The 24,258-nt window shown below is 37.9% G+C and overlaps 3 protein-coding genes across 5 annotated transcripts; 1 reads left to right on the plus strand and 2 right to left on the minus strand.

Annotated features, from left to right (window-relative positions):
* Positions 1 to 1,678: 1,678 nt before the first annotated feature.
* Positions 1,679 to 4,498, plus strand: LOC117904114. Its single transcript, XM_034816633.1, has 3 exons — positions 1,679 to 1,930; positions 3,838 to 4,333; positions 4,414 to 4,498. Exons 1-3 carry the CDS (start codon positions 1,921 to 1,923, stop codon positions 4,496 to 4,498), a joined length of 591 nt encoding a protein of 196 aa, XP_034672524.1. The 5' UTR covers positions 1,679 to 1,920.
* A 6,613-nt stretch (positions 4,499 to 11,111) lies between these two features.
* On the minus strand, positions 11,112 to 19,356 carry LOC117904860 (RINT1-like protein MAG2). Its single transcript, XM_034817650.1, has 4 exons — positions 18,957 to 19,356; positions 18,746 to 18,847; positions 13,419 to 13,522; positions 11,112 to 13,322 (listed from the first exon to the last, which is right to left on the minus strand). The coding sequence occupies exons 1-4, from the start codon at positions 19,240 to 19,242 to the stop codon at positions 11,412 to 11,414; spliced, it is 2,403 nt and encodes an 800-aa protein (XP_034673541.1). The 5' UTR covers positions 19,243 to 19,356; the 3' UTR covers positions 11,112 to 11,411.
* Positions 19,357 to 20,920: 1,564 nt separating this feature from the next.
* Positions 20,921 to 24,258, minus strand: LOC117905126 (F-box/kelch-repeat protein At1g74510). Of its 3 annotated transcripts, none has more exons than XR_004649656.1 (3): positions 24,070 to 24,258; positions 21,749 to 23,244; positions 20,921 to 21,245 (listed from the first exon to the last, which is right to left on the minus strand). XR_004649656.1 is itself a non-coding variant. In XM_034818034.1 (2 exons), the coding sequence occupies exon 2, from the start codon at positions 23,177 to 23,179 to the stop codon at positions 21,848 to 21,850; it is 1,332 nt and encodes a 443-aa protein (XP_034673925.1). In that variant the 5' UTR covers positions 23,180 to 23,244; positions 23,955 to 24,049; the 3' UTR covers positions 21,413 to 21,847. The 3 variants fall into 3 exon arrangements, 1 of the variants encoding a protein (XP_034673925.1); XR_004649657.1 differs by having other exon boundaries at positions 21,720 to 23,244; positions 24,070 to 24,257; XM_034818034.1 differs by lacking the exons at positions 20,921 to 21,245; positions 24,070 to 24,258 and adding an exon at positions 23,955 to 24,049 and having other exon boundaries at positions 21,413 to 23,244.

A 24,258-nucleotide genomic window follows, 5' to 3' on the forward strand; every position in this document is an offset into this window, starting at 1 on the left:
GTATACAGAGCAAGAGATGGAGCCGTTTAAGACCAATGATGAAAAATGTCGGATAAAATCAACGATTTATTGTCGAAATATCAGGTGTCAGCAAAGCCCGAAGCAAAAAAGGTGATCGAAAAATTGATTAACGAATATTTCGGGAAAATCTGTAAAAAAAAATTCAACAATTTATCATCGATATATTGAATTTTAGCGATAAATTGTGGAAGTGGGCGAAAATGGTGTTATGGGTGCAAAAAATCGGCGATATATCGTTGATTTATCAAGAAAAAATCGATTGATTATGTCGATAGCTCATCGTTCTTGGTGACAAGCGACAACTGTTTTTTTGTCTTGCTTTTTAAGCTTGTGGCAGGGTAATTTTTAGGCTTATGGCAAACTGATTTTTAGGCTTGTAGCAAGCTGATTTTTAGCTTGTGGTAGGCTACTTTTTTGGCTCATCCAATGGCAAAAATATGGTCATATATATTGAAGTGGTTGAATGGTCAAAATGGTTGATTAAAGGGCTCAGATTAAACCTGGTCTTGATCTAATGACCAAAAACATAGCCACATTTTTAAAGTTAATCCCAACAGTTAGTTGCCAAATCCAAGGGCCAAGATTAAATATGATATTGATCCAATGGTTGGGAAGTACCCTTCATCATTTTGGTACTAAAGGTTCATTACAATGTAATATGTATAAATTATTGATATTTAATGAAATCAAATGTTTCATCTAGCTTCATAATGAGTGTACACTTACAAAATTTATTTTTTTTATCAATCAACACGAAATAATTAAATTTAATATCGGAAATCATATATACATATATCAATTTCTTCAACAATACAACTTTAAAATGTTTATTATACTTCTAAAGATATATCTAAGAGTTTTTTTTACATTTCCATGACTTTTGATCACTTTTTGGTCTACCAATATTTATTGTCAAAATATTCATCTCTGATATATATGTAAAATCGAAGTACCGATATTTCCGTTATTATCGATATTTTTATCCTTATTTAAGACTACTATATGCCTAATTAACCTTAGACCCACTTAATAGAAGTGGGGACCTGCTAGGAGCTCATGCCCAATGTTGACGTCCACTACTTGATCAATTTAGGGGAGGAGGAAATTGTCCTTAAGGTATTTTTGGTTTAGGTTAATGGAATTCACGCATACTCTCTATTTTTCATTCTTTTTGGGTACAATAACTACATTCACCAACCGATTTGGATAGTAGATCTCCCTCATGGATCCAGCCTATAATAGTTTATCTACTTCCACATGTATTATTTTGTGCATTCAATGGTGAGCTTTTGTACTTTCTACTGTATTGGTCTAATTGATGGGTTTACTTGGAGATGATGGCTCTTGATGGATGGATCAATTCCTTTCATGCAAAAAGGCTTCCAAGCGAATGCATTTAGCATTATTTGAGTATCGCAATTAGTAAGCTTTGTTCTTCTTTTGACAACAAGGAACCCAAAAGTACTTGGCAAGTATCCTCCATGGGAAATAGATCGATTACCACAAGGGGTTTAGATGCAAGGGAACCATCCTCCTTGCTTGCATTTAGGTCACTACGAAGGCTTGTTTTAATTTCTATTTCTTCACGGGGTTTTGGGCTCCTCACTAGTATTTTCTGTTATCACCCCACGTCTAGCTCTCCACGTTCACCACCATGAAGGGGTGATCCTGAAGTGGTCCAACAACCCACGTCCTCCACCATGATCGCACTTTTTCCGCTGCGTTTAAAGAGGGTGTGGCAAATCTGCAGAAACGTGGTATGATGGGAGGCCACGGTTATATATTTCTCATGGTCCCGAACTCGATATCTGCGTCTTCATTATTCAGTAATACACCATCCATAGGAGATCATCAGAGTTTGGAAACCAAAGGTTGAACCGATTCCAGCAACTTGATCCGATGGCTGGAGGTAAGTCCAAGTCTTTTACAGATTGAATTCATGTTGTAAGTGTTCATTGAATTGAATATATCATGTATGAATTCTTACATTTGGTATCAGAGCCTTGCAATCTTGCCTCTGCCTTGGTGTTAGTAGCTTAGATAATGGTTTCCTTTCTGGAAATAAATTCAAATAGAACCAGAAATTAGGTGAAATGATTCAGCTTTTGTGGTTTACTTCCACCTACATCCATGCAACCCATTCAACTACAACGTCTTTTGATCTAGATTTTTTCTTCACCATAAAAACCCATATCTTTCTCTATCTACATACATATATATATATTCACTGCATGCGCAATTTCGAGCCCTATTTAGAGCGCCATTAAGCACCACTGCAGGTGCTATTCAAAGCGTCGCTGCAGGCACCATTTAAGGTGTTCCAAAAGAGCCATTTCCGGTGTTTTTTGAGGCTGCAATTTCAGCAGCTGTAGGAGCCATATTCAGGGGCTGTTCATAGCGGCTGCTGGTGCTGGTTTCAAGCACTGCAAGTGCCCATTCCAAGCACCATTCAGCCCCGTTACGAGCGTCATTCAGGCGCTTTCCAAGCGCCGCTGCAAGTGTAATATCCATACACTGTTGATGCGTTTTTCACCTGCGAATGAGGGAGTCGGGCTGCACTCCGATGGATGCAGCCCGTCCCAATTGTGGCGGTGGATTTTGGTGCCGGAAAAACCGGCAGTAGTGGCGTTCATCCGCTGGTGATGCAGGCTGCTTGAAAGGCACTGCGTGGGGCTGTTCTTGCATGTGTTGCAGGCAGCTCCATAGCAAGCTGATAATGATGCAATCCATGTGAGTGGCGGCGAGTACGTGGCTACCGGTGATGAAGTAGTCCACGGGGTGGCGGAAAATGAGGATGGTGGGTTTTCGTTGCAGTTGATAATAATAATAATTAAAAAAAAAAAAAAAAAAAAAGGAAAGAGATTGGGTTCTACTAAGTTTTTGGGCCTTGGAATAAGTGACTTTTGGGCCTATGAAGCTTATTGCATGGCAGTGGCCCATTTTACTGAATTAAGGGGCTTTAAGTGTTGGGCTTTAAAAATTGGGTCAATTTAGGTTCTTATGGCCCGGTTTAAATTATTTATGATTGGGCTTGTAAACTTATTGTGAAATTTGGGCCAATTTAGGCAATTATGACCTGTTTGAATTATTTTATTGGATTTGAATTAATTGTTTTATATATGGACTTAGGCACCCTTTCATAATATGAATTCCTTTTAAATTATTCTAAATTATGTGTGATTTTTATACATGCAAATTAAATTATTTATTTTATATGCTTGTATGTGTAAAAATGTAGCCTAAATTTGAGTTAGATAAATTAAAAGTTGTAGCTTTTAATGCATGCAATTGTTGCCTAAAATTTAGTTAGATATATTAAAATATATATATCATATAATCTTAATGTCTAGTGAACCATATAATTTTTTTTATAATTAAGGAATAGCCACAGCGGCCTTAATTATATAAAAATTATATATTAAGTAAATCTGGATCACATTATGGACATTAATTGTAATTAACTATATAAATATGATGATTTTACCCCACAGGGTTTTCATTATGTTTATATAATTAATTAGGATAAAATATTAAAATTAATTTTTCCTAATTTACCCACAGGAGTTAGGAATAATTAATTTAATAGGTTTATCATAAAGATTATAGACAGAAAATATCAAACTATATTTCATAATTCAATAAAATAGTTTGATAAAGTCTATCATAAAGATAATTAATCTGATTGAATTAAAGATTTAGCCCACAGGCAATTTTTAATAAAATTAGATTCAATTTTAAGCATGTTCTACATTGGTAAAGCATGAATTTATATTAAAGTCTCAAATTTTTTAATAAGCTTGTAATCCTTTTGTGCAGTTTTACCTAGCATATCTGATATTCGTTGTGAGGTTCCCGAACTTAGAGGAGATAACTTTAAGATATGGAAGGAGAGAATTCTTCTTCAATTAGGGTGCATGGACATAGACTATGCCATAAGGAAAGATGAACCACATAAGATCACTGATACCAGCACACCTGAACAAATTTTGTTGTACGAACGCTGGGAGAAATCTAATCGCCTTAGCGTGATGTACATTAAGACAAAAATCAGTGCTGGTATACGTGGTTCAATCGAGCAACATGAAAATGTTCGTGAATTGCTAAAGGCTATTGACGAGCAATTCGTCACTTCAGATAAAGCCTTGGCAAGCACCCTAATTATGAAGTTCACATCCTTGAAGCTCACCGCTATAAGAGGTGTGCGTGAACATATCATGGAGATGAGGGACATTGTGGCTCAATTGAAGAAACTCGAGGTAGAAATGTCTGAATCTTTCCTGGTGCACTTTATCCTTAACACTCTTCCACCTCAGTATGGACCTTTCAAAATCTCTTACAACACACATAAGGATAAGTGGTCTATCAATGAATTGATGACCATGTGTGTTCAAGAGGAAGGAAGGTTAATGATGGAACAGGGAGAAAGTGCCATGCTGGTGACGCAAAGGAAAGGAAAGAAAGGAAAATCTCAAGCTAGTCAGAAAGGGAAGCAACAAATTCCTCCTAAATCTGACATTAAGAAAGACGAAAAGTGTTTTTTTTGTAAAAAGAAAGGACACGTGAAGAAGAAATGTCTGAAATTTCAGAATTGGCTTGAGAAGAAAGGTAACCCTACCTCATTTGTTTGTTATGAATCTAATATGGTTAATGTAAACACTAACACATGGTGGATTGATTCTGGATCTACAATCCACATTTCAAATTCCTTGCAGGGTATGCAAAACCTAAGGAAGCCAGTGACAAGTGAGCAATTCATCTTATCCGGAAACAAGATGGGCTCGCATATGGAAGCAATAGGGACATGTTATTTAACTTTATATGGTGGTTTTATTTTGGAATTGCAAAGGACCTTTTATGTACCAAGTTTCTCACGAAACTTGATTTCAGTTTCTAGACTTGTACCGTTTGGATATTCCTTTCATTTTTCAGAAACATCTTTCAGTTTGATTTATAAATCTGAATGTGTTGGGAATGGTATCTTGTCTGATGGTCTTTATTGTATATTCTTACAAAATGATACCGCTCATAATTCATTACATGTCCAAACTGGCATTAAGAGATGTGTTGTAAAAGAGGATTCCTCTACATTGTGGCACCGGAGATTAGGTCATATCTCCATAGATAGAATCAAAAGATTGGTGAATGATGGGGTACTTAGTACTCTAGATTTTACTGACTTTGAACTTGTGTGGACTGCATTAAGGGTAAGCAGACCAATAAGTCAAAGAGAGGTGCTACTAGGAGTTCCACCATACTAGAGATCATACATACTGATATATGTAGTCTTGACATGGACTCTCATGGTCAGAAATACTTCATCTCTTTCATAGATGATTTCTCACGATACATGTATCTCTACATACTTCATAATAAAAATGAAGCTTTAGATGCCTTTAAAGTCTTCAAGGCAGAAGTAGAGAAACAATATGGTAAACAAATTAAGATCGTGAGATCAATAGAGGTGGAGAATATTATGGTAGATACTTGGAAGATGGACAATCACCTAGGCCATTTGCGAAGTTTCTTCAAGAGCATGGGATTGTTGCCCAATACACCATGCCTGGTTCTCCAGACCAAAATGGTGTAGCAGAAAGAAGAAACCGAACTTTATTGGACATGGTGAGGAGTATGCTTAGCAGCTCAAAACTTCCTAAATTCTTGTGGATTGAAGCACTTAAGACAGCAGTGTATATATTAAACCGAGTTCCAACCAAGGCTGTCCCAAAGACGCCATTTGAGTTATTGAAAGGTTGGAAACCGAGTTTGCGACATATGCGCGTTTGGGGATGCTCGTCTGAAGTGAGAATTTATAATCCACGAGAGAAGAAACTGGACCCAAGGACTATTAGTGGGTATTTCATTGGATATGCTGAAAAGTCCAAGGGGTATAGGTTTTACTGTCCATCTCACAGCACTAGGATTGTGGAATCAAGAAATGCTAAATTTCTTGAATATGACTTGGTCAGTGGGAGCGATCAATTTAGAAACATAGTTTCTGATATTGATCATACAGAGTCTCAACCTTCCACTTCAAGCGATAGATTGTTTATTGTTCATAACACCCTCAAGTACAAACGGGTGTTGAACGAACAATCGATGAAGTTCAACCAGTCATTGAAGTTCCACAAGTTGTTGACAATATTCCAGTAGACCAAGTTGATCAGGGTTGTCTAACACTTTGAACAACAAGTTGAACCTCATACTTCCTCGGAAGATATTGGTGCAACCTTAAGAAGGTCTGCTCGAACTAAGAGGTCAGCAATTCCTAGTGATTATGTAGTGTATCTACAAGAATCTGACTATAATATAGGAGCCGAAAATGATCCCGAATCATTTTCACAAGCCATGAGTTGCAAAGAATCAGAATTGTGGTATAATGCCATGAAGGATGAGATGAGTTCCATGAAGTGCAACGATGTTTGGGACCTTGTTGAGTTGCCTAATGGTGTAAAAACCATTGGTTGTAAATGGGTTTTTAAGACAAAGAAAGACTCATCAGGCAACATTGAGAGATACAAGGCTAGACTTGTTGCAAAGGGGTTCACTCAGAAAGAAGGAATCGATTACACGGAAACCTTTTCTCCTGTATCTAAGAAAGATTCCTTACGCATTATATTAGCATTAGTAGCCCACTTTGATTTGGAATTGCAACAAATGGATGTGAAAACAGCATTTCTTAATGGAAAGCTAGAGGAGGAGGTTTACATGAAACAACCTGAAGGATTCCGCTCTAGTGATGGTGAGCAATTGGTTTGTAAGCTTAAGAAATCCATATACGGTTTGAAACAAGCATCCCGCCAATGGTATTTAAAATTCCATAACATAATTTCTTCATTTGGTTTTGTTGAAAATGTTATGGATCAATGCATATACCTTAAGGTCAGTGGGAGTAAAGTTTGTTTTCTTGTTTTATACGTGGATGACATCTTACTTGCAACCAATGATAAGGGTTTACTTCATGAGGTGAAACAATTCCTCTCTAAAAATTTTGACATGAAGGATATGGGTGAGGCATCTTATGTCATTGGCATTAAGATCCATAGAGACAGATTTAAAGGTATCTTAGGTTTGTCTCAAGAAACCTATATCAATAAAGTTTTAGAGAGATTTCGGATGAAGAATTGTTCACCTAGTGTTTCTCCTATAGTGAAGGGTGATAGGTTCAATCTGGACCAATGTCCGAAAAACGATATTGAAAGGGAACAAATGAAGAACATTCCATACGCTTCTGCAGTTGGAAGTTTGATGTATGCCCAGGTCTGCACAAGGCCTGACATTGCATTTGCTGTTGGAATGTTAGGACGATATCAGAGTAACCCAGGTATAGACCACTGGAAAGCTGCAAAGAAAGTGATGAGATATCTTCAAGGAACCAAAGATTACAACTTATGTATAGACGAACAAGCAATTTAGAGGTAGTTGGCTACTCAGATTCAGACTTTGCTGGTTGTGTTGATTCACGTAAATCAACATCTGGATACATTTTTATATTGGCCGGTGGAGCTATATCTTGGAGGAGCGTTAAGCAGTCCATGACTGCTACTTCTACTATGGAAGCTGAGTTCATATCTTGTTTTGAGGCTACTTCACATGGTGTATGGCTTAAGAGTTTCATTTCGGGGCTTAGAGTTATGGATTCAATATCTAGGCCATTGAGCATATATTGCGACAATTCAGCTGCAGTCTTTATGGCAAAGAACAATAAAAGTGGAAGTCGAAGCAAGCACATCGACATTAAGTATCTAGCCATAAGAGAACGTGTTAAAGAAAAGAAAGTGGTCATTGAGCACATTAGCACTGAATTGATGATTGCTGATCCTTTGACTAAGGGCATGCCACCGTTGAAATTCAAGGATCATGTAATGAACATGGGACTTAGTTCCCTTATGTAGTTTTTATTGTACAAACTCTTATTATGATGTTTTCTCATATTGATGTGCACCTTTATTTAATTTTGAGAAAATTCAACTTCATTGGACCAAGAATGAACATAGGGTTTATTCATTAAGTAATATTGCCACATAAAGTAAAATGTTAAGAAATGAATGCACTGTAATACATGGAAGATAACACTCGTTATATAGAGGACTTATCGCCATGATTCAAGTATTTGTTACTTAATACGGATAATTGATGGATTAAGTTAGGACATTAAGTTAAAGGTGTGGACCAAGTGGGAGAATGTTATCACCCCACGTCTAGCTCTCCACGTTCACCACCATGAAGGGGTGATCCTGAAGTGGTCCAACAACCCACGTCCTCCACCATGATCGCACTTTTTCCGCTGCGTTTAAAGAGGGTGTGGCAAATCTGCAGAAACGTGGTATGATGGGAGGCCACGGTTATATATTTCTCATGGTCCCGAACTCGATATCTGCGTCTTCATTATTCAGTAATACACCATCCATAGGAGATCATCAGAGTTTGGAAACCAAAGGTTGAACCGATTCCAGCAACTTGATCCGATGGCTGGAGGTAAGTCCAAGTCTTTTACAGATTGAATTCATGTTGTAAGTGTTCATTGAATTGAATATATCATGTATGAATTCTTACATTTTCAGCATAGCTACCGTCAAACCCATCTACTAGTTGAATACTAGATACAGGAGATGGATTGAACTTCCAAGATCTATAAGGATTTGGTAGATATTAAAGCCATTGATGGGTAGGGTCAGGATAATAGCATCCTCACAGGGTTGCAAGAAACGGAGCAAATTATTGCACGTGAATATTATTGGCACATCAATAAGACACAGCGGCCGGGCCTATGAAACTTTCTACTTCATTTTGTACATTCGGATAACTGATTTGATCCTCCTGTACGTGCTCCCTTTTTTGTCTGCAAATTAAATTCCGCTGAGTCATTAACTCATCCCCAGTATCACATGTATAATGGGGAGCCGCTAAAATGTCTGAGCAGTGTTATTTTGTGGTTGTCATTGGTTCTCATCCATCTTCCAACATTCCCATACTGTGTTAGCTAGTCTCCAAAATTACACCAAACTCTCCATATACTGCCACACATATGGGCACTCCTTCGTGTTGTGTCCCTTGTCGTGGTTATACTCATGATAACAGGATTGATCTCGTGCCTTCCAGTCTCCCTTGAGGCCACTTGAAGTCCAACCGCCGTCATTAAGGATATGAGAGCAAGTTGTAATTAACCGAGTTTGACGCCTTTCCTCCATTTTTTTCCTTTTTCCCTGATGTTTTCTAAGCCCTGGCCTACCTCTCATTTCTTTCCATGCTTGTGTGGTAGTTGGGCAACATCCTGTCCCTCATCCGCCAACCTGCGCGTCAGCCGTAGGAAACAAAGGGAACGGAGTTTGGTTCCTTTACAGGCTATCTGGATAGAAAAAACATGCGATCAAGAGTCAAGACTACTGTCCTATCCCATTTGCCAAAAATGAAACTATGATGATGATGTCTCTTAAGTAATATAACGCAATTAGCTGGTCAGGACGGTTCCGTAAAGAGATGAGCATAAAACAAATGTTTAAGACTTGGGTTTGCAAAATCAAGGCTTATAAATGCAGTTTTGGTGGTATTAGTCAAGTTTGAGAAGGTATCGTGGGCATGAAGAAAACTGAAGGACAAAAGAGGGATGAGAATGGACCTGTGATGGTGTACCAATGAACAGCCTGCATGGGTACAAAGCCATTGCCCCCACCTTGTCACTGATTGTTTAGTGGAGTGCAAACACTTCTCGCCGTGGGGTTTTGTCTTTTCAATTTTCATTGTGAGAAGGAGACCCAGCCAATGAGGCCTTTAAACATTAGAGGTCCCAGCCATGTGAAATTTCAAGGTAACTTGTACAGCCTTAAGATTGGGTGAAAAGTATAGGGAGGTACCCACTTGGTAGGCCCAGACCTGGAATTTTACTGTTAGGAATTACAAATAGTTCATTTTAACCAACTAAACCAGAGTTCAAAATTACGGTACCGATCATTGACTCGGAAGGTTCTCAAGCACGTCGATATCGACGTCTCGATTTGATATCGGGTGATACACAAAATAAGATACTAAGAAGATCAAAAAATTATAAAAATTATTTTTAATATAATTAAATGAATTAAGAAACTAATAAACTTAATAATAAACTATTGACATAATAATAAATGAAATGATTTCTTAAATTATTAACAATTTTCAAATTTTCAATTCCAAATGTTGTTGGCATATAAGGTAAAATGATGCAAATACATGAACATTTGAAATAATAAATCATTTTTATATAAAACAATACATCAAACCCTTTTCTTTAATTCTCAATCCCAAACATCACTTGTTCACACCACGGGATACTTGATTTGCAGAGGCAAAAGCCTCTCTGCAGTACACAACCAAACTGTTACACTATAGAGATCGAGCAAGGAGAGGCAACACCAACATGCAAAGATCATCATTGATGAAAGAATGTGATGTTTCTCACCGATCGGTCACCACAACTACATCACCAACACGAAGCTTTCTTTCTTCTTCTTATCCTTCATGGTTATGGGTCTTGAAAAAAAATTTATTTTTAAGAGAATATATCATATTTATTAGAGATTTATCAGTTTTGATTGCCTTTTATTATGATTTGAAAGGGAAATGCTCTTTCTTTTGTTTAATCTGAAAATATTTAGATCTTAAACAATTAAACAATTGAACTCGTAATTTCAATTGAGTCCACTCAGAATCTCAACCGAGACAACTAAGTTTAACCGGTTTTTAGTTGGGTATGTGTTGAAGATGGTACCGGATATTGGACTCGGTGCGAAAAGGTTCGAGGTGGATAAGACTCGGCCGATAGTTTGAACTATTTTGAACCATGAACTAAACTACGTGCTCACAAAAGGGAAGAAAAAGCGCACACACACTTCAACCCATTGAAACTTCAAGATCTCAGCTGCTAAGGAGTCGAGGAACCCCGCATGATATGTAAGGAATCAACTTTGCATCTAACTTAGAATCTCAGCATAGTGTCTGAGCTCAGATCCTCTCCAGTATCCTCAAATACCATCCCTCACTCTCCATGCACAGACACATGTCCATATCACTCCAGTGTTCAAAATCTTTGAAATGACACTAATTAAATTTTTGTTCCGTTGCGTCCCAAACAGCTCTATCTGTTATTTCAACAAACTGAATGAAAAAACAATATAGATAAGAGTCTTTACTGGAATCCTGAGAGAAACGAAATAACTTATTCTAATTTGAAGAAAACCCAAGCATTTGTTGTGCCATGATATAAAGAATTGGGTCAATTTGGGAGATATGGAAACTAGTACAAACACTAGAATCTTCCCACTGTATACATAAACCTCAACTAACCTCTATTTTTTCTTGTTTGCTGTACCCCTTGAGCCTATGCTGAGAAAAAGGAAAAGACCTTAACCTGAAAGCATTCAACTTGTAAATACTCTATTCTTTACAATCTTTTCCGCTTCTGCAACACTCAAATGCCTAATCCCATTTTCCACCATCCATTTCTCCCCTGCTGCTGAATAATCCTGGAGTTGGTCCTCACCCATCTTCAACAACTTCAAGCCCTCACTCGCTTTGGGAAAGAAGCCTTCAGGCCTCATACACCAAGCCCTGAATACCCCGAAAAGAACCTCCAAATCGCATCTAAATCTCTCTACACCCCCATCATAAAATTTTACATTGCTCATAAGAATGCCACTAAAAATTAATCGATCCACATGAGCTGCCAAACTTCTCCAAACCCCAACAAAGTCTATTGCATTCAAACTTGCTTCCAGTATTGACATTTTTCCTTGCAAATAATCCAGAGCCCCCAGTAAAGACTTGGACACCATCCAACCTTCTTCAACCTTTTCCTGCCACTGCTTCCTGTTCTTCATGTAATCTCGACACCGAGCATCAAATCCCCTCGAGAGAACAACTGATAACTTCCCAACCCACTCCAATCTGAACTTCTCCAGCTTTTCAATTTCGTCATCAAAAATACCGCTCCCAGGTCCTTCAATTGGTCTACTAAAACTATTCACACCAACCACCGTTCCCAACTGATCACCTTCATGTAATCCCATCTCAAGAAAGAAGACATCCTCACACCATTCCTTCAAAACAGACTCAAAGTAACGAGCAGCATTTATGGAGTTTGTAACTTTGATAAGAGCATCATCATCTGTAAGGGCAGTCAGGCCTTCAGCTTCTTGGCACCTTAGAAGTATGCAGTCCAAAAATTTATGTATGATGGGTGCACCAGTCAATCTGGCAAACCTTGAACTCAAAGAAACGCTTGGCAATGCTCGACACCTATCAACCACAGCTGACAGGCGCTGAAGAAAAACACTAGAAATTGCAGGAGATCTGTAATCTTCAGGACCTGGCAGAAGAACTGCTCCCTGAACTTTCATTGTCCAATTTTTCCTATCCTCCGTCTCAAGTTTCAACTTATCTAGCACATCATCAAGCTCTATTTTTGCCCATAAATCAAGCCAGTCAGGCCGATCACAGAAGACGGACAAAGAAGAAATCTTCTGCAGATTCCCATCTTCTTGAAGGAAAAGCAACAATCCAGAATGTGCTAACATGGACTGAACCCGTTTATCAAAAGTGATCATCAAGTCAACAAGATGGAGCCATGCTATTCTAGCCTGGGATTGAACACCAGTGACACTCTCTTCATCCAGTTGACCAACATAACTGGGGAATATCTCTTTTGCCAAGTAGATTACTAGGGAGGTTACCATCGCTGAAATCCATTCTTCTCTACAACTGTAACCTGCTAGCATTGCTTCATCAACCAATGGTTGCAATAACTCATCCATGGAGTCAACATAGTCCCTGGTAACCTTATATACAAGGGCAAAAATGAATTCAGGTTTATCAATCCACTTTGAAAAATGTTGCTGGAATGCCAATGATATAGGATTCACAAGCTCTTCAATCACCCAGAGTGGCTGGTGAAGAGCAATTTCCCGATAATACCCCTCAAGTTGCCTATATTTTCTTCTTCTCTGCAATTCCTGCAGGCTACACAAGGAAAGGAAATTTTCACAGTACTGGTGTTTGAGGTCCCCTTGCATCGTAAAAAGAGGATTTAAGACTTCACTAGATTTTCTTGTATCTAAGTTTGAGTTTAAAGTGGACAGAGGCGGTGGCCATCCAAGAGAAGCAAGAAGGGTCCGATGATCTGCAATTGCCTGAGGTCTTAAAATGGCTAAAGCTCGATCTACTCTTTGATCAACAGCTGACACAAGACGTGCCCACTGAGGGCGTGTTTTTGTGACTGAAATTAAAACATCTTCTGTCAATTTAAGCGCTTTAAGGGCGTGCAAACGCATTTCCTGCAATGAAATAGACATTTGGGAGAACGCTAATAAGAATTTTACAAGATTAATTTGAAACATCATTCCTTTTAAAATTATCTAAAGGGTGCTCACTTCTGAACTGTGTGTGGAAGCATGCTTCTTTAGATTTCTGTTCATAGTAGAAGATACAGCATCTTCGATGTCACCAACCAAACTGTCAAGTTTTAATGCTGTCTCTGAAAGAATCGCAAAAACGATAGGGAGAGAAAAAAAAAGAAGTGGAAAGTTTAGTCATTATCAGAATTAACAGTAATAGGCATTGCAAACTTGTAACTTCTAATAAAGAAAAATAACAGATAAAAAGTTGCAAAAAGGATCACAGGATGAATGGACAGCCCAGCAAAAATCGAGGAAAACAGAACCACCAATGTAGCACAGACACTTTAAAAGGAGAATATGCCCAGGTCAGACATGAAATCTTAAACACGTAGATATGTGATGAATATTCTCCTTTGATACCTAGAATTTTAAAATAAAACTTCTGAATACTGTGCACATGGCCAAAAAAGTTCAAACACCTAGTAAGCGCACTAGGACACTATTGTTTGTTTATCGAGAACATAGCTGCATACAAAAAAAATATAATACCACATTCTAATTGTTATTTATTTTTTTTTTTTTTGATAAGCAAGCACAATTCATTAAGAGGAGGCTAAAGAGCCCCAAAGTATACAGGACGTATACAAGGCAGCAAAGGCCTTACAAGCAAAAAGGCCAAAAAACAAACCACCCCTTAACTGGAGGCAAGCCACTCCAGGAAACCTAAAAGGGAATGTGGCTCCTCTTCCATATACAATTTAGCCCAACCCCACATATTACATACAAAAGAATATTTAAACCTCTGAATTGCTAAATCCACCCCCCCCCCTAAAAGCTAATCTATTCCTTTCCTTCCAAACCATCCAAAAAATGAATAACGGAATGGAATTCCAAAACTTTTTCCTTTTTTTCCCCACAAAAGCAACCCCCCCCCCCCCCCCCCCCCCCCCCAGCTATATAAAACCTCCTTTACAGTATTAGGGGACACCCACTTGACCCCAACTAAACCCAACACTAAGTCCCATAGTACTCTGGCCACTGTACAATGAATAAGAATGTGATTCACACTTTCCGCTTCGCAAGCACACATTCTAATTGTTAATTTGACATAGAAATTAAAGAAATTAATCACAAGACATATTTTCCAAATGAAGAGGCAGTAGCAGTGGTATATATGTATTGTATTCTCCGAGCCTCATCTTCCAATTATCCAATTGTTAGTTAAACATAAAATTTCAAGGAATTAATTTTTTTGACAGCCAAACAACAAAAAAGAAGACATTGAAAAGTTTGAAGGAATTGACTAGGACATATATTTTGCATATACCACCTAGCTGTATAAATTTTCTGTGTCAATGCTACAGAAGGGACCACATTACTAGTACGATACACAAAATCACCTTCCCCTCCTCCAGAATTAATTTTTTTGACAGGCAAACAAGGAAAAACAAATAGATTAAAAAGTTTGAAGGAATTAGTCAGAACATATATTTGCCATATACTACCTAGTTATATAATTTTCTGTGTCAATACTGCATAAGGGACCACATTTACTAGTAAGATACACAAAATCACCTTTCCCCTCATCCACATGACACCCCCCAACCCACAACCCAGTAATAATAATAATGATAACCACTACTACAACAACAACAACAATAATAAGGAAGAACGAAAGAAAAAAGGAAAACAGAATTGTGACAAAAGGAGGCCCACACATCTGTCAAAAATTAAATTCCAATGGACGTCAAATTTCTTACAGCAAGGAAGCAGATGATAACCTGGATACGTTGGTCCTGTTATTATGTAACTCAAAATCTCTTTAAATGGGAATTACTGAAATAGGACAGCCTCACACCTTGTATGAAGAGACTCAACTGTGAATCTTGCTATATAGGACAGGATTAAGCCTCATGGTTCCTAGTGGACACTGTATATTTGCCTATGCAATAATGGAGTGATATCACATCATAAACGTAAAAGGAATTTGGTATTCACCAGATTAATCATATTAGTAAAACCAACCATCCATCCATCCAAATAAGATCAAACAATAGAGTTCATATCCCCAAAATGATACATGTCTAGGCACAGCACAGATTCAGGTAAGGCTTGTCAGATGAGGGTCTGTCTGGAAATCAGATCTGTCCAGCTGCCAAAATCTAGGAGAGGTATCTGGATTATCAAAATGTCCAACTTTATTCTTCCACTCCCCAGAGAACAGTGACTGTTGATGTAACATAGCATGTCTGCTATGGAGCTGTACTTCATCTTAAAATGTACACATGTATATAAAAGTATATAATAAATATCTAAGAAACCTAGAAAATGAGGGTTTGTTTGAAAACTATTTTTAAAAATGGTTTTTTGTAAATAGTTTTATAACTTAAAAAACCATCTGACAAATTTTTACTGAAAGACAATTTTTTGAGCATTTGTTCCAAAAACAAATTTTTTAACAAATTTGAGTTATTTCAGGTGTTTTTATACAATATCCTGAAAATTAATTCAAATATGGAGAATACTTTAGCAAATCTTGTATTCTACATAAGTATATAGTGCCTTCATAGAGAATAATCTGAGAAAATTGTTTTTTATATCTAAGTTCCTAAACAGAATTTTGTTTTTGAAAACAATTAAGAATTATTCTTAAAAACTGTTCTTTGATAACTGTTTTTGAGAATGTCAACTACAAGCCATAAGGTTTTCCTTGCTTTCTAGAACACGGATGTTGGATATAGGCACAAACTGTGTTTCTTATACCAATGGTATGTTGTGTCCAACATGGGAATTTCACACATTTCCAAGTATCCAAGTCACAAAAGATTGAAGAACAACCAAAAGGAAACACTTAGCTTAGGGTAAAGACATATTTACAGATCAACATCAGATCCACCTCCCACACAAACATGGACTATTTATTGACTATCCAGAATCAAATTCATTCCAATTCCGTCAAATAGATATATAAAACATCTCCTACCCATGTACAAATGTAAACATGCCCAATGTATACTTGGAAAAAATACTATGAAAGAGGAGAATCTAGGAAGAAGTAATTATGCCATCTGATTATGGTGTGATTTCATCAATCTTTTATTTATTTATTTTAATATTGGGAGGGAAGAATCCACCCAGAGAGCAAGGCATTTATCCCAACTGTCGGCAAAGCAAACTTTGGGTGATATGGGTTTACCCTACACTACTTAAATGCCAAGTAGGCTCAAACTCAGGACCTCTGATTCATTTCCAAATAAGGCAATTTCATTAGATAATGTTATACTATAGAATCCTTCACCAGGCAGGGCAATTTCATCAGATGATATTATGGTAGAGAATCCTTCTTTTCAAATTGTTCAGCTTAACTTGCTGATTACAAGTTAGCTGCGTCAATGCTGAAAGCAACATTATTCATCTGAACTTTTTCCTCTAATCAACATAAATAACAGGGAGCTTCTCTTATATATCTCCTACTGAAAAACAATTAAAATCAGCATTTCGCATTTGATGCCAGTTTGAGTTTAAGTATTAGAAAAACTTGCTAACAGGTGGTGAGAAGAGGGCATGTACTAAGTTTTTTTTTTGATAAATAAGAGGGCATGTACTAAGTTGCCATCACTACTGCTACGGCTATCAGATATCTAAAAGCTCTTTCTTCTTATTTGTTGTCTTCTTCCTTGTAATAAATATCCCAAAAGACTCCCATACTAAGGAAATTTTCTAAAACAAAAGAGAAAAAAATAAAAACAGTACAAAGAAAAATGAAAGAAAAAGAAAAGTGTGCTTGTTAGCAATTAAGAGTCCAACACTTGCCAAAATAATAGGGATTGGAGGTCTGACATATAAATATGTGATGATAGATTCTCAGCAGATTAGGGGCGAATCCACTCTCAGCTTAACATTTTGCTTTGGGCATGAGAGCAGAAGCCCTCATAGAGAAATGGGCAACTCAGGGCACGTATTGGTGAAGATGAAGTCTAACAGAGACATTATACATTAGATGTGCCAACCAAAAGGATGCATTGTCTTAAACATGTAGTAATTAAGAACATGCGGCCAAAATTTGTTGAACAAAGTATGTGTTGGTCAATGATGTCTAGGCTACAAGAACATGATGGCTAAGTTACAAGTGCTAAGAAAAATGTTTCTTAAATGAGTTAAAAAAATTTGTAGGTATTTTTTCCATTACATGGAATTGAACCCAGAATATCCCTAATCTTTTGCTACATGAAATAGAGTACAAAAAAATTTGTAGGTCCTTTTTCCTATAACAAGGAATTGAATCTGGTATCTCCCCAATCCCTTGCTACATGAGCAAGGACTTGAGGGCATAGACGAGTTAAATTCAACTGACACCTTTTGGCAAATAAGATTAGATACTGAGAATAGTCAAGGCAACAGCATTGTTACAACCTCTTTCATCTATAGTAGTCCTGCCTTTGGCAGCACAAATTATGTTGATAGAAACCTCAACAGGATATAAGGTATTCCAGTATCTGTCCCTGGCTCAATGGAATCATTACAGAAGGAGTCTCGTTTTCTTGCTTTAAAGAAAATAGACTACCAAGGTCTGTAAGGATAGATTTTCTCCATTTTAATAACTTTTTCTCTTGGTAGGACACTAACAAGAAACTTCACTAAAATGTTGCCAGATAGAAGAATGGGGTCTCTTTTCTCTGCATCTAAGGTCAAAACAGAAACTTCACAACTCTGTAGCCTGCCTTAAGGGCTAAAGTTTCAGCTATCAGATAATTAACATATATGTTAGTTTCTTGAAATGCTTCGAACTAAACAAAAACCTGAAGATGCATTGGACTCTTGCTTGAAATAGTGGATTCCACTGTTTTCAGTTTTGCACCAAAGGACTTTCCATGTGAAATCTTGGCCTTGTAATTTTTTTTATTGTTGCGTGCAGCATGGGCTCTACTTATTTCTCAATACCATTCTTGAGGGCCAATATCACCCAAAGGTGACTCGTTGGTCCATCTTTCTGATTGATTACCACTAAAGCATATTCAATGCAAAACTATTATATATATGAGGGGCAGCAAAAAGAAAGGCCTATAAACATATAACATTAGCATATTTCCTTTGACTAAATGGCAATATACACAATAATCTCTGAAACTTAGCAATGACAATAAGAACAACCTACCTGAGCCTTGAATTTCATTGGAACCTCATTTTTTTTAATTATTGAACTTTCAGTTTAGAGCATGTAGAATCACAAAGCATTTCCACATTACATTTACCAAAAACTATAATAACAACCATAAACACCAAGTCAAGAACCACAAACTCCAGATCAAAATTTCGCATCTTTCATAAATGTTTCACATGCTCGTGCTCTACAAACTCACCTGCGTACATACGAACGGTCTCAACCCGAGCCACTTCTTTGGCAAGCGCCGGCAACTCCTCCGCCAATAACTGTCCCGCCCTGCCCTCTCCTCCTCCACCATCTGTTCACAAATCCCAACAATTTCTTAAATTCACCGCTCTCAGACAAAAAAAAAAAAAAAAAAAAAACCTCAAAAATACCAATACATGGAGACAGATAAAAGAGCGGACCTGATGAAAAGCAAGTGGTCGAGTTGAGACGAGTCAATTGGAGATTAATATTGCGGAAGAGGTCGTGCAGTCCATTGGAATGGAAAGCATAAGCGAGAAGGGTGGCTTCGAGTGTGCGATTGAGATCAATTAGGTTTTGGTCCAAATCGCCGCACCGCTTCTGCAACTCAGAGACGAGGTGTGTTGCGCGAATCAGATCTTCTTTCCTGTGGAATTCCTTGTTGAGGAAGGAAACTGTGGAGGCTGAGAGGCTTGAGAGCGATGGGAGAGATTGAATCTCTTCCATCTTCACTGCATTGGATTCAAGGTTTTCAGGCTGTTTCAATTCTCCATAGTACAAGAAAATACCTTGCTTCCATGGACTTGAGACAAGGAGCGTGACCAGTCGCACGGTCTTCAGAATTGCCCAAATTCTGGTATGGTAGCTGATCCAAATAAAATGGGCCGGGTTTGGGTCAACCTTTTAGGCCTAAGGTTGGGCCTGGGCCCCTGCGTGGGCATGGATTGACCCCTCTTCTAGTTGCTAAAAGGCTCCAACTTGGCTGCGTCCGACTTGAAGCTAAACCAACTAAATTTTAAAAATCTCCAACAGTAATATTTTCATTTTGTTTTCCATTTTCCCAATTTTAAAACAAAAAATTGATAACACCTTTATTTTCCGTCATGTCTTGACCTCCATGGACTCTCAAGTGGAAAACATAGAGCCAAACCCAACCCAAGGCCCATGCCCCACCAACTACCATGCCAACTTGAAAATTGTTTTTCGTATTTAAATTTTCAAATAAAATCTTATTCTTCAAAATAATTGAGAATTAGTCTTAAAAAATATTCTTTAGAAACCATTTTCGAAAACTGGGAAGGTGATGTAAGACAATCAAACAAGTAGTTTTCCAGCCCAAGTCCTGTTGTTGGAATACTAGTAGGATATTAATTTTATATCAGATCCAACCTGCAAGTTCACGTGGTTAATAAGAAAAGTAGTAGGGATAAGAACAACTTTGCCAGATATAATAATACTTGTATACGGTAGCTTGCTAGTCTAAGCTAAAGAGAAATGACACAAAGAAACTCCATCTCATTGAAAGCTCATAACCAGAAACAATAGACATTGAATTAATGCTCATTATGCAGCATCCACATGGGCTCTGTAACACTGAGTTCGGTGGAGCCTACACCTCTTGAATTAAATGATGAAATTACTGGTCCGCAGCACAGAGATCAGTGGATCCTGAACCATACACAAACAAGTACATGCAAGTTCCATGAAAGTTTGCAACCAAATATGCTTGTCAAAGTGATGTGAGAAATTACGTTCGAGTATTGTTTTTACTCATTCTATGAGAAAGACGACAGATTATGGCTGAGGAGCCAGGCAGTACAATTAACTGGTTGTTCTTCTTTCATATCTGGATGCAGTCAAGACAGATGGGATCATAAGGGCTCTCTTCAGAGATGATCAATGTTTGGTAGCAGGGGATAGGTGATCCATGGACCATTGTTCTATATACTTTTGTATTATGCGGAATGGGTCTGTCTGGCACCTCTAGAAAATCACCACCCTGCCCCACCCATCTTCCTATTTCTCCTTTTGAAACAGATTTTACCCACGAGTGTTCCACCCCTGGTTCATGGTGATAGTGCAGATCATATAACTTCTAATTATTCGTAAATTTTTTAAGCTTCCCGGTGTGGAGAAAGCAATAAAAGATGATTGTCCCTCAGCTCAAGTAGTAAAATTTATACTAGAGATGAAAACCAGAAGAGCAGATTCAGGTACTACGAGGAGGAAGACCAACATTTTACAAGTCAAGAAACTCACTAACTGTCAAGTGATATCCACAAAATGAAACATCGACCTGCATACACTGAGACAGTAATGCTCGTAAAATTTGCAGTACACTCAGAAAACAACCTAAAAGTAAGCTTGATCTTGGAATTAGGCAGACATGATATTGGAAACATAATAAAACATAACCTTGATCTTGGAATTTGGCAGACAGGATATTGGAAACATAATAAAAACATATTCTACTTATATTGGTAGAAGAGACTGTTCATCTCATTGTACAAATACAAGAAAGAATGAGTAAAGTTTGTGAACTCGATGGAGAAGCTAATTAACTTGCAGGAATTTCCTATATGGTAAAGCCTTCTTTTTTCTTCTCCATGGAAGCAAAACTTCTTGCTGAGTAGGCTTTAAGTATCAGGAATCAAGAAAACTAATACTAAATAATATTCAATGCCAGTACAAAAGGGGGAAAAACCAAGACAGGACTAGCCATCCAAGAGCTGCACAATGAAATTAACCCAATTAGACATAAAAAGAAGGGGCCCTGCAATCAATATAAACATAGCATCTATAGAGAAAACACAATTAGCACAAAGAGTTTAATAACTCCCAACATATAAGAGCCTCTTGACTGAAAAATTAATAAAACTGATACGAAAGCAATGGCTCCAAAAATCAAATTTATCTCTTCTGAAAAAAGCCAAACAATTTAGTCACAAAACCCATAACACAATTTCTGTGGTGCTAAATAAAGCTTTTGCAAGTATTCATCACAGCCTAAAAAATGCACTGATACATCAAATTATTGACCTGTGCCTGTTCTGCATGATGCCAACCTTTGAAGAACATTCAAGGTAACTAAAAATAAGGAAAATTCAAATCAATAGGACAAAATAAAAGTAAAAGATAAGAGGAATCTCAAGACCTCCTTACAAGAAAATTACTATGAACCTTGATTAAATCAGAAATTTTACCCAAAAAAGGGAAGGCGAAGATTACCCACCAGTCGCCACAACCCCTTCTCCATCTCCTTGAGAACTAAAACAGTAAAATCCCAATCAGAAAGAAAGTCCTGCACATGGTGCCACCAAAATCAGGCACCTTAACATCCCATTACAGCACAATTATAGACAAAGCTGCCTGACTGCTTCCTGGCAAGCAGGTCCCATTGCGGCGGGCCTTCACCTGGACTCCAAGAATTAAGCTCTATAATCCCTCCACCTAAAACCCTGGGTCCCCCAATAACAATAAGCCGATCTCCGCATGCCCTAAATGCTAGCCCCCAACCATTCATCGAAACAGCTTGCTCAGGCAATCTGCCAACTGTGACCCACAAGTTCCTCGCCTTGTCGTATTTCCTCACCTCCTTCTCTGCATAGTCAGCTGCATACAGCTCATTATTTACAACTGCAACAAGAGGAGGTGCCTCTGCTGCAGCAGGTGCTGCCTCGGCTACCCCAGCTGAGCCATTTCGTCCTGGAAACATGTTAGGAATCTCACGCCAAGTCCGCATCTCCAAATCATAAACCTCTCCACATGTAAGCGAGTTTGAATTTCCTACCCCAATTCCCCCAATAACATAAAACTTTCTATCCATAAAGATCCCAGAACACATTTTCCTGGGCTTATTCATGCTAGGCAGAGTCACCCAAGTTCCAGTATCTGAATTATAAAGCTCTGCTGAGCTCAATATATTACCCCTTGGATCACAACCACCGGCTAGAATAGCGATTTCCCCAAGACTAGCCGACCCAAACAAGCACCTGGGGCTGTTCATATTCATGCCCGACGACCATGAGTTAGTCAAAATGCTGTATTTGTAAACAACATGAGACGTAACTTCCTTTCCAAAGACAAGAAGCTCTGTGCCAACAGCCAATGATTCTTTATCTGAACACATGAAGCATTCATATGAAGGCATTCTAGGCAAATGCATCCATCGGCGGCGGATTGGATCAAAGGCCTCCCACTGAAGAAGATTGCAGGAAAAATAAACCCAATGTTCAACAATACCCAATTGTCGTCTCAGTCTATAGAGTTCCCCACCACGAATTAGAGAGCGGAAGCTCCGATTAAGTGATGCAATTGAGCCATAATCAGACCTTGAGCACTGAAGGAGACAATTAATAGAATTGTCTCGGCCAATTTGGCTAATGAGTGAACTCAAATCTGACTGATCCCCGGTATCATGATGGGTATTAGATTGGTTGGCTTGAGAAAGTGAAAGATCATGTAAACCCTGCATTGTTTCCTCGGTCTCATGGCCAGCTGATGGCTTGGAAAACTTTCTCAACCCAACGTCTTCTCCATCTTCTAATGGACGTTTACTATTTGAGAGTTCAATAACAAGGAAAGTATTGTAAATCCATTTGCTCTCTTGTTCGCAAGCATTTGGCAAATCCCTTGAGATCAAATATGAAGGACCCTCCAACATTTTTTCAGGAGTTATATAAAGAAACAGAACGGATTTACAGATCCCAAAGCCGCAGAACCTCCTCCCTTCATCACCAAGAAGAAACCAAAAATCAGTCGGTCATTAGAAATTGTAATTCTTCAGTAACTTCATCCGGAAAACTATCTACTTATCCATAAAAATGCAATCTTTCAAATAGAAGTAAATGAATGAAGCTCACCAATGGGTTGATAAGAAATTTTAAGAAAAGAAATGACAACTCGTAACCTTACAAGGTTGGGTTGCCGTTTTAAAATTCGAAGGTCCTGTTATTTCTCAGCAACCAAACATGGCTTAAAATGCCAATTTTACAAAGCTAAAGGAATTCAATTAGAAAAAAACCGACAGAGGTAAAATTTTAAGAATGAAAACCCAAATCTTCAAACCATCTAAATCACAGACCCACCCTAAAGCTCATCGATCCAGACTCTGACACCGAAAAACAACATACAGAATGCTAGCTTTACTTTACAACAGATCAAAAACTCATCAATTCAAATAAAAATCCAAAAGAAACAGAAAAAGAAACAGCTAAAAAAAAAAGAAAAGAAAGGTGTTAAATTGGAAAGACCAATCAAGCTAGAAAAACCCAAAAATTGCAAATTCTTGAAATCGGATCCCTTTGCTCACACGCAAATATAAGTAACAGATTTGAGAGATAATCACAGAGACACACATGCCAACCCAAATTTCCACAATTAACGAAATGCAATACCAAAAAAGAAGATAAAGACAGAACAAAGGGAAAGATCCATACAAATTTTCTCATCAATACCAGTCCCAACACGCCCAACATTTTCTATTTCTCGTCCTCAGCTTGAGAAATGATGAAAACAGGAAGAATGAAAAAGAAAAAAAATAAGGGAACTCACCGATTGGAGAGAAGCGGAGTTGGGTTGGTGGTTGTTTCTGAAAATGAGGGCGAGAAAGTAGAGATTTCTCACTTTCTCTAAAATTCTGAAGCCTCTGTGTGGAGTGAGGTGGTTTTATTCGCAGAGAGAGAAGGAGAAGAAGAGATGAATAATAATATTATATGAAATCATAATGTAATTAACAGAAAG

Source organism: Vitis riparia, chromosome 17 (assembly GCF_004353265.1).
Source record: "Vitis riparia cultivar Riparia Gloire de Montpellier isolate 1030 chromosome 17, EGFV_Vit.rip_1.0, whole genome shotgun sequence".
NCBI classification, from domain to species: domain Eukaryota; kingdom Viridiplantae; phylum Streptophyta; class Magnoliopsida; order Vitales; family Vitaceae; genus Vitis; species Vitis riparia.